An 11,216-nucleotide genomic window follows, 5' to 3' on the forward strand; every position below is an offset into this window, starting at 1 on the left:
TTCTTCACCTTGGGAGCACACCAAGCCGAGAAAATCACCTATATGCAAGAGGTTGTTGATGAGGCTATTGCAGAGGAGAGAAACGACCATACACAGAGAAAGCACATCAACAACAAGAACAACGTTAGTAGAGGGGAAACAACAATCTCTGCATATACATAGTTCAGAGATCGTAGGGAAACAACAACAAAAATCATGCACAGAGGGAACACAACAAGAATTACGTGGGGAAACAGAGAATCGAAGGTGGAGTGAGAGAGAGCAAGAGAGAAAGAGAGAGATAGGTAATAGATTTGTGTTTGATTTCTAAGTTTATGCCACTATCTGAATGACAACTTTGAGATAGAAGAGAGAGAGAGAGGAAGAGAGAGAGAGAGAGAGAGAGAGAGAGAGAGTGAGTGAGAGTGAGAGAGACTAACCAACTGACACGTTCGACTACCCATACCAGAGAGAGAGAGAGAGAGAGACTGAGACTAACCAACTAACACACTCGAAACCTTCTCCAGGTCTGCTTTCGTACAACTCTACGTAGAAGAATGAAGTTATAGTTAATGTATTAAATACGGCCTTGAGACAATTCGATTGTGACGTATAATATCTTTGTACATTCGTATTGAATTTGTTATATGAATTAGAACCTCATTCAATGGATGATAATCCACTATTTTCAGCACTAATTGTTTTATTTTCAATTTTTCATGTTTATTTTCTTCCTCGATTTAGTACTAAATTTTTGGCCAAAAGTTGGTACACCGTAGCATGCTTCGACCCAATCCAAAAATAATATACAAGACATATAATGATACAATCTAGTGGCAGGTAAGATATCCCCCATTATGTCATAATTGAAACCAACCTCCACCTATGGAGGAAACAACCATTGCAGGGGTACATATTGCCAATCCATTTTGTCATTTCTCTCCACAAAAACTAACAAATCCTTCCATTTTCCTTTAAATTATTGTTGTTTCAGAAAAATCATATCTTCATTACCCCTGAAGGAGTCATATTGACCTTTTAAAATTGAGATAAGCATCGACCAAATTTCCTTCACACAATGAACATGATTTTGCTTTATTTGTTGAAACACATTTTTGCATTGACCTATCCAAATATTCCATAGAACCATCGATGATATAGTATACCATACTGTGGCATCTGCCTTGCCTATCTTGGACATCCTCTATCATATTAAAGTTCCAAACTAATGCCCAATGATCAATCTGTTGGGGTATTTCTAATAAAATTTCACTCCAAAAACGAAACCTCACTACCTCCGAATTTGGGCCATAAAGATTAATTAAAGCCCACATAATCTCTCCTATTTGAAAAACAATGTATTGTGCTTGTTTATTAGATAATGATCATGACATAATTAGATGTGAGGCCCAAATATGTGAAACCGCAATACATAAACCCCCATGAATTTTGTGTGGACCAAAGCCTGGCAACTGGAAGTGTTGCCACCTCCCAAGGAGAAGATTTTCATATCTTAAGAGACGTTGTTCCCCTAAATCATGCGCACATCTATTGTCCCTACGAAGGGTTTTTCCAATTCCTGTTTAAAAGCCCCTCTCATTCGTCTAAAACTACTACCTCCTAATCCTTGTATATTCCATGAGAGTATATTCAGAACATCCATAAATAAACTAGGCATTAGGACACTATCCATTTCTCTGCCAAAACAAGACCTTTACGTTTTCCTTAGCAACACGTAATTGTCTTCTAGTTGTCATCATATCTTTACCTGAATATGTGCGTGAACGGACTGGGATCACCTTTTCTAGTGTGGATGTATCCCCTATAACCAAAGATATTGCCGAAAAGGAAAATTATTAGTACTTTGAGGACTTCTCTTTTCCAAAACCGAGATAGATTTCTGTTTTGATGTATCTTCATCATATATTACTAAAGATAATTGGTTTTCACAATCCATGTCGACACCAAAAGAGTCTATCGTTCGCCCTTTGTCCTAAGAGGTCAGGTGGGGCAAGGAATGAATGATATGCTTTCCTTTATCCCCAAATTGATTACCTTTGACCTGCCCAATACACATAGCCTCTAACTTATGATGGCTTGTAGGGAGACCGTATCATTAAATTCTTTTATCGACAAGACTTCCTGATCCTGTTTCGAGGATGTTGTAATCTGCTTTAGTGACTTTATTCACCTCCCTTAAATTATTTTGCAATGAAATATCATGACCTTCCCTGCTATTCAAAACATTATAACGATTGCAATCCAACAAAAACATAGAATTTACCGGAGAGCTAGATTGTTTAAAAGAATGCTTAGTTGTAACTGGTGTCCAATCGGCTTTGCCCATCTTACTTGTCAATTTTAAGACCTCCTCTGATCGATAGAGTCTATGTGGACAATCCTTCCCTAAATGCCCAAATATATTGGCATATAAAACATTGATCTAGGAGCCCCTGATACATAATCCTCTAGGTTAACGGTTCCCTATGTTCCTGCAAATTCGGCAACAAAACAAAAGATGGTAATACACTATTCCTAGGTGCCAAAATCCTCACTAACGGTGCTCCTTGTATACGATCATCATCTTGTGAAGCCTCATTTTTAATAGCTATTATTGTGCCTAGAAGAGAGCCAATTTGGGTTAACACTTGAGCATTTCTTTCTTCAATCTCGGAAAAATGGCAATAAAGATCATATTGGTGTCTTTGTTCTGTAGAATATCGTCTGCAATCACATTGTCATTCCACTTATAAAAAGATATCCACACACCTTACAATGATGTATGCATGATCTCCAACAGATGGGCAACAGATGAATGATCGGAAAACTCCAAATGGTAACATCCTTTGCCCATTAATGTTATGTCTACCACATTATTTATTTCTTCCAGAAAATTCTCATACAACATACGATGCAACTAAGGCCTATTCGGCCTTAATCCTTCCAAATGTGCCAGAAATGAAACCACCTACAACCGTGGTATTTCTATCAACACAAGGTGTTTTTGCATTATCTGACAATGAGAGTGAGACCACCTTACTTAAAATATGAGACGAGATGTTAGGCGGGTCGAGGGAAGTTACATCGGAACTCCCTTTGTGCGTTGACTCAGGTTTTAGGAGGAGATTGACGTGTATTTGTTGTTTTTGTGTTCTGTCTATACATTTTAGCATATCTTCCTCATAGATCTACGATTCAATCCCATCAACATATTGTGACCAGAGTGCCTCACGTGAGTGTGTGGATAGGTGTAGTTGCACATGTTATAGGGTGCATAACTAAGATGTCTTGAGGTAGGTTAGCCATGAAATCCTCACAGGTCAAAGTGTGACCCGTGATGAGACCTTTGGAGGGTCTAGTGTAGGTTTCCACATGAAAGCGTTAGTTGCGTTTAGAGGCTAGTCAAAATCTTTTGTCATTGGTTAGACTAGGCAATTTATAAGCATTCGTTAGATACCCACTATAGTTGGCCATTCTAATGGGGAGAATTGCATTTTTAAGGACCGACATTTGTCTAGCGTGTCGACATCTTGTGCAAACCTCCAAGTGTTGCCAATCTTCTAGGTGTTTTGGAGTTGGGTGTGGTGGTGTGGGTCCCAATATTGTTTTTGGTGTTTATAGTATCTTATTACACTTGGAATACATCGTCATCATGGTGAGACTTGGTATTCGATATAAGGGGATGGACTCAAGAAACATCCTTGTGGTTGTCAGGGTCGTGTGAGAATCAGAGGTCTCATGAAAGAATTCATTCTTGAGATTGACACATCTTGGAAAGTAGATGGTGTATTCACTTTTCCAACATAACTCTTGTAATAGAACGCTTATAGATAGTAAAACTTTGGGCAAGAGTGCATGTGTAAAGAAGATGGACAAGCCAGTAGCTATTTTAATTAGGAAAAAGAAAGACTTGAGACAATCCTTCATGTAACATGTCAAATGCCATGAGTGATTCATCACATTCATTAATGTGTGGGAACTTAAAGGCCCACCATGCTTTAAAGGGTATGAGCATCAAAGTTGCTCCAGTATCCACCAGCGTAGACAATGACACCTTTCAAATGTGGTAAGGTAGGTCAAATGCTTGGGGTTGTGTGATTGTCCCTACCGTAATGTTTATTAAGTGAACATGGCCTTAACAGTTGAGCTTGGCTAAAGAGGATTAATGTTTCTAATCTTAGTAGTACATGATACGTTTTCAACTTATTCCCATTGGCGAAGCCAAGGAGGTTTTGTCTTTCCAGGTTTGATATTAAGCAATCACTTGTTTTGGTATTTCGAATCACCATGTAGGCCTCTTCTCCCAAAAGCTTCAACTTCTTTTTATTTTATGTAGGAGTGAGTTTGTTGAAGTATTCATCCCGCTTTTACTTCTTTATCTTTAATCTTGTGATCATGCCACCAAACACTTTACTATTTGCTTTCTACTACACGTTTGAGGTTTGCAAGAGGAAAGGGTAGTTCTCCATCCACCACTCTTGAAGGGTGATGCATATTAATCTAGGCATTCATAATTCAAAAGTGTATGTCGAGTAGCTACTTTGAAGGATATTTGGAATTCTTAGAGTGCTAAATCTTGTAACTCCAATTGGATCATGACATGTCCACTATCCTTTTCAAGATGTTACAAAGGATCTTGTTGGAACTCTTTACTTGGTTTTGCACCTAGGTTAGCGAGGCAAGCTTCCCCCCCCCCAACCATCATGAACTTGCCCAGAAGTTTCTCTAGGAATTCATTCAAGAAATGGAAACCTTGATCACCTACTAGCTCTAGAAGGGGCACACAAAATTAGTCATAGTGTGGGTGTCGATTTTAGTACAAGCTCTAGATTCCTGCAAATCTAAGGCTTTCTCTACTCGTGATGCTTCAAAAATATATTTTCTCCATGTTACTAATATATTGATGATACCCTAGCTTTTGGTTTTGTTATTTTTCGTTAAATTTCAGAGAAACCCTCAATATTTATAGCTTTGATGGCAATAATCTCATATTTATATAAAACGACTCAATGTATTACTCCAAAGTTGCTAACATCTTCTCGCCATGTAATCATTTTTAAGTTGTTTTTGTACCTTTAGGAATGGTTTTTGCAAGTGATTTTGAAATGTCATAGCTATTTGTATTCTTAGATTTGTTGTGCTTTACATTATTTCCAACATTTTTCTTTCACTTTGTCTACTTGTTGCATCATCTTCTAGTTCTTATATCGTCCATGCATGTGTTACTCCTTGCTTTGGTCCATCTGCTTTGTTTCTCACCTTTAGAATATGTTTAGTTTGTGTTTATTTTGTTTTCTAGATTGCACAGTTTTTAGAAACCTTGGCCATGTGTTCTTACGAATCATTTTATGCTTGGTGGGTTCGACAAAATGATCAAATTTGAATTTAAAGGTTTTTAATGTCATTTCTATAAATGCTTTATAGATATGCGAGGGAAGTTTTGGTATTTGGTCAAAATAGCTATGATTTCCAAAGGAATATTCTATTTGTTTCCTTTAATGCTAAACCTTGCCCTTTTGCAATCCAAATGTGTTTTTTGTTTTTAACAACTTTCTTGTTTTTTTATCTAAATGTGTATCTTGCTTTAACGAGATGTCATTGTTTATTTGTCTCATGTTGTTTTTTATCTATATTATCTTTTGGTTGACTTAAATATTTGCTTAAAATGGCTCATTGATATGTTTGAATGCATACAACATTGGAAGGTCAATCGGGCATACTTCTCAAATGTTCCATATTGAACATTTGGGTTTGTCGTGGTATGCGCAATAATTGTTTCTACATGTGCCAAATAAAAGAATACACAAGCATATGGTGCACACCGAACTTATGTATTGATGATGTGTGAATCCTTCACGTTAGGTTTCCACCATCTATATTACTATTATTTTTTCATGTTTCGTATTCAAAGGGTCTAAACGTTATCTACTTGCATGTGATCTCATATGTGTTGTCGCTTGTGCACAATTGTTCACAATGTTTGTTTTACAAATTGTAATATTTGACAATTCTTACACATTGCACTATTGCAAATATTTTGGTACGGGTTGTTGGATAAAGTTATTTGTAAAATGATTTCTTCTAGAAGGAAATTCTCATTGTGCATGTTGTTTTGATATGAAGAATATCATTATGCTATTCTATTGCACACGAGAACTTGCTAGCATTTGATCTTCAAGGCATTGGTATTCTTTGTTTTGGAGAGATCAAGTTTTTTAATTTAGGGCCGAACTCTTAGAATTTGCATATTCTATACTAAACAAAGATGAAGAATTTCCTTACCTTAATGTTGTACCTAAAGTCTTGTTAGCGTTTCCTTCGGACAATGGTATTGTTTGTTGTGGAAAGTGATTTGTAAAGCCACATTTTTAGAATCAAACTCTTAGCCTACGTGATCTCAACTTGAAAAAACATGAGGAATAGGGTTGAGGGTTTAGGTGTATGAATGAGCCACACAACGCCGCCATGTTTATCATATATTTAATTTAATAAGTTTAAATGGAAAAATCCAAGCATTGGTTTGACTTTGAGCTAGTAGATCTAATACGGTCTTGTTTAGCTGACATTCTAACGTGAGTTAATGCTTGTTCCGCATCATTCCTTCTTTCTCAGATTACTGGTTAATGCGTGATCTTGATCATTGTTCATTCATGGCTCACATTTATCTTCACACGTGCTTTTGTTTCTTGGAGATATACATGTATAAAAAATATGGATCATCCAATTCATTCGTTTGTGAACATGCCACATACTCCTATTCCCCTCCGTGAACATATTGCCTATCTCAACATAGTGCTATATAATATATACTATAGATTGTAAACGTTTCAAGAAATTGAATTTAGGTATTGAGAAGCAAACACGCTTCACTTTCCAATGGAAGGTCCTTCACCTAGTTTTGAAAAGTTGGTCATGCATGTAGACCCTATAACATGAAAATGTTTCTCATCTTTTGTCAATCTCTTTGTTGGATTGGTATTAAAGATTAATCCATAGTGCCTACATATTTTTCATAAACAAGTAATCTCAATATAGTGCCTACATATTTCTCAAAAAACAACAGGCAACATAACTTGGGTGCTTTGCACGTAATGTCTTGTTTATTATATGTGTATATTGTGTGCGGAGAGGTCATTCCCAACTTGTAGTTATAGAAATCCAACCACCGAGGTGATTCTCGTTGACCACTCGATCCTCACGTGCCGTTCATTCTGATCAAAACATCACTTATGAGATAGGGTCGATGAACCACTTGAGGCGATTCTTGACAATGCTAATAATTTAAAATCATGTGATTATTATCTTTAATCAACTTCCTCAAATTATGACACCACCGTCGGCGATGCCGACTACAAAAACATAGTATAAAAGAGAGGCAATCTACAACAAATTAATTCAACATTGAATCATTATCACTTGTATAGAAGGTCCCATTTCATATAACACTAACACACATATCTTCATTATTACAAATATGGCCCAGTGTATTAATAGTATGAAGACAAATAGTCATAAAAAGGACTTGGTTGCAGCCCTACTAATGTTATTTCTGGGTAATATTATGTTAGCCACAAACTTTACTACTGCAGCCTCCAATTATAATAGGTAACTATATATATTGTCACTAACATAATACCAGCGAATTGAAGATCATAAATAAGTGCCGATTAGCTCACTAATAACCAAAGGAGCAAATACCCCCCTTGTAAACAAAATCATAGAAATTTATGAGTTGATATTATAAATAGATATAATTAGATTAAAACGATTTAGAATGAAAGAAAGGCTGTTTTGGTTTTGAAGTGTTTGAGCTAGGGCCATGTCCTTGTGATTTTACTCAAATCATATCTAATTTTAGTTAGAGACAAGGTTATATCATCTACCAAACTCCTAATACAAGATTAGCTTACTTTAATCCCCCCTCTCCACAATGAGAGTAAACTAGTAATCCCATAATGAAATTGATCAAATATCTCAAGATCCTCTCTCCTAATTGAGATAACTAAAGGTTTTTCAAAATCCTTCGAAATGTCGCCATTTGCATGACTTTGGCTATGAAGTAATTATTTACTTATGTAGAGACCAATACAGTTAATTTAAGATTAGACGTATTTACCTCCCAATGTTCTCCATCTCTCATATGGATGATTTTAACAAAATTGGTATATATACAAGCATGGGGACAAGTTAAGTTGTGGACAAGTTTTAGCTTAATGTCCTTGTGCCATAGGGAAGTTGATCATATGGAGAAATTACATGCAGGATCGATAAATGTTGGCGAGGAAGCACCAGTTGGGCACAATCTCGGATGAAGCTAGCCGATTGCGCCATCGGCTTCGGTAGCAAGACCACGGGCGGGAAGGGCGGGAGCTTCTACGTAGTCACCAATGAAGGTGACGACACGGACAACCCCAAGCCCGGGACGTTACGCTATGGTGTGATCCAGAAGGAGCCTCTCTGGATCTACTTCGGCCGCAGCATGACCATCAAGCTCAAGTCCGAGCTCTTCATAGCAAGTGACAAGACTCTCGATGGCCGGGGCGCCAATGTCCATATCGCGGAGGGGCCGTGCATTACAGTTCAAGACGCGAGCAACGTGATCATACACGGGCTGCACATTCACGATTGTCGTGGTGGCGGCTCCGATGGAGATGCCATACGCGTCTACGCATCGCGCAACGTGTGGATCGACCACAACTCGCTCGCTTCTTGTGAAGATGGTCTCATCGATGTCACCCATGCTTCCTCGCTCGTCACCATCTCCAACAATTACTTCTCCGATCATGACAAGGTCATGCTCCTTGGCCATAGCGACACCTATTCCGCAGACACGGCCATGAAAGTCACCGTCGCATTTAACCACTTCGGCACGGGACTAGTCCAACGTATGCCAAGGTAATCATTGTCGTTTACCTTTAATGTTACTTACCTACTTAAACTCGAGTTTAAATTATATAATGGCCAAGCAATCCTGCATTCATGAAAGCTGATTGAAATGATTATTCACAGGTGTCGCTTCGGGTATGTCCATGTCTTGAACAATGAATACGATGGATGGGCGCAATATGCGATCGGCGGTAGTGCTGCTCCGACAATCCTCAGTCAAGGCAACCGCTTCCGTGCATCTGGCACAGTCAAGGAGGTAAAAATTACACTAACCTAGTCCTGTCACACATGAGATTCCATTAACATGATCTATGAACCACCCATTACTAATTAAAGATGCTAAAAGCCATTATTTCCCCAGCTTAGGATTGTTCATCTAGCAGTTTAGCTTGAGACCATGCACTCACTAAGTTTTACACATTCAAAAACCTGGCAAATCATATGATGTGTACGGTCAGCCCCAAGTACTTATGGTTGTCTTGGTTGTATAGGTGACGCAGCGCCTCGACACAAGCACGTCGGTGTGGCAGAAGTGGAGGTGGAGATCCATTAACGACACTTTCGTGGATGGGTCGTACTTCGTACAGTCGGGTACCGAGTCCGACACGGACAATGCCACTTTGCAAGGTAATGGCAAGTTCGCCGCTTACATGACGGCATCAGCCGGAGCCCTCTCATGCACCACGACCTCGGCTTGTTAGAATGAATGCTCAACATATGTATATATATGTGTGTGTGTTTGTGTGTGTACATATTAGAATGATTGTATGATTATGATAACAACCACCTTGTAAATTGTAGTTAGCCATTTGCAATAATGAGGCAAGCCCCATTCAAATTTGTCCTCCATTTGATCATGTTATTATTACATGTATTTAATACATCAATAATCTCCTGAAAATTGTTACAATTGCAAACAAAAAGTGGAAATACATCAATAATCTCTTAAAAATGGTTACAATTGCAAGCAAAGCTCAACAATCAACTATACTCTTTTTAGTTATGAATGGCATGCATCCCAAATCACTTTGGCTCTTTGCTATTCATAATTTGAGCTCACATGATAACCATGCATGATGACCAAAGTGACAATCATGCACGATGAAGTTGCGTGGGTTCAACATTCTTGTGTGACACATTTCTAATGCATGTCATTTAGCGACACGTCCTTGTGTGACACATTTCTAATACATGTCATTTAGCGACACGTCCTTGTGTGACACATTTCTAATGCATGTCATTTAGCGACACGTCCTTGTGTGACACATTTCTAATGCATGTCATTTAGTGACACGTCCTAGTATGGAAACATCGCATACACTTTTCATGCGTCGCACACCAACGAGGGTAACTTGTTGCATAACATCAATCTTCAAGAAACTATTGCAAACATATCTCTTGTTAAAATATATATTTTTCCTCCCAATCTTTTTCCCTTTGCAATTTAATATTGTTCTTGGTTGCAACCCTTGAGAGATTATCCTACATTCTACAAAGACAAAATTAGTTTGGTTATGTCTTCCATAACAACTTTTTAAGAGGCCACCAATAGTATGTATAATATCCTATGTATATAAATTCTCTTATCAAAGCCATGAGGCATTCCCTAATTTCCTATCTATGTAAATTCCATATATTGCATGCATACGTAGGACTACAAAAGGACATAGGACATTGAAGTGATTTTTGAATGGGGAGGGACATATAGATGCTACCCAATGAGAAAGCGTTGACCATCATCTTAAAAAACTTAAAACACAAATCATGATCTAGTGATGGTGCCTTGACATAAATCATACCATCACATTTCCCTTTTCTTAATTATATTCTACAAGTTATGTTACTTTTTGGAATGAAATAGGAGGCCTCTCAAGATTCATCTATGTATAGGCCTATATTTCACAAGAGTAGTGTAAAATGGTTTATAGTGGGTTAAGTTTCCGAAGATGCTCCTAGTGCACGGGCAAATTTAAAACCTAAATAGATGCTTCCAAATTCCCCCACAATCTTGAATATATACATAAGATCTAATAAATGAGATTTCTTAAATATTTACTATAGTGTATTGTAAAACTTAAATAGCTCTAATATTTACTATAGTTTCGGAAGATGCTCCTAGTGCATGAGCGAATTTAAAACCTAAATAGATGCTTCCAAAGTCCCCCACATTCTTGAATATATACATAAGATCTAATAAATGAGATTTCTTAAATATCTACTATAGTCTAATGTTATATCTTGGATAGGTGGAATAACAACCTTTGAGTTCCATATCTTGTACTTTGATGCACATTTACATCAATCGTAATGTCATCATAATCACCACAAGATTTGTGGACTTACATCAATAT

General features: G+C 37.6%; 1 protein-coding gene across 1 annotated transcript; it reads left to right on the forward strand.

The window, feature by feature from the left end:
* The first annotated feature begins 7,400 nt into the window (after window positions 1–7,400).
* Window positions 7,401–9,689, forward strand: LOC147860685 (putative pectate lyase 9). Its single transcript, XM_087323837.1, has 4 exons — window positions 7,401–7,584; window positions 8,242–8,874; window positions 8,989–9,121; window positions 9,357–9,689. The coding sequence occupies exons 1-4, from the start codon at window positions 7,454–7,456 to the stop codon at window positions 9,564–9,566; spliced, it is 1,107 nt and encodes a 368-aa protein (XP_087179963.1). The 5' UTR covers window positions 7,401–7,453; the 3' UTR covers window positions 9,567–9,689.
* The last annotated feature ends 1,527 nt before the right edge of the window (window positions 9,690–11,216 follow it).

The sequence above is a fragment of the Azolla caroliniana genome, unplaced genomic scaffold (genome assembly GCF_043228905.1).
Source record: "Azolla caroliniana isolate FFs.n. ecotype wild unplaced genomic scaffold, voAzoCaro1.0.p SCAF_8, whole genome shotgun sequence".
Taxonomy (NCBI): Eukaryota; Viridiplantae; Streptophyta; class Polypodiopsida; order Salviniales; family Salviniaceae; genus Azolla; species Azolla caroliniana.

What these genes read in the sequence shown, in the direction of transcription:
- LOC147860685 (XM_087323837.1), top strand. Translation starts at nt 7,454, where the DNA reads ATGGCCCAGTGTATTAATAGTATGAAGACAAATAGTCATAAAAAGGAC. An exon ending in CTAGTCCAACGTATGCCAAG is followed by an intron (nt 8,875 to 8,988) that starts GTAATCATTGTC and finishes GATTATTCACAG; the next exon opens with GTGTCGCTTCGGGTATGTCC. An exon ending in CATCTGGCACAGTCAAGGAG is followed by an intron (nt 9,122 to 9,356) that starts GTAAAAATTACA and finishes TTGGTTGTATAG; the next exon opens with GTGACGCAGCGCCTCGACAC.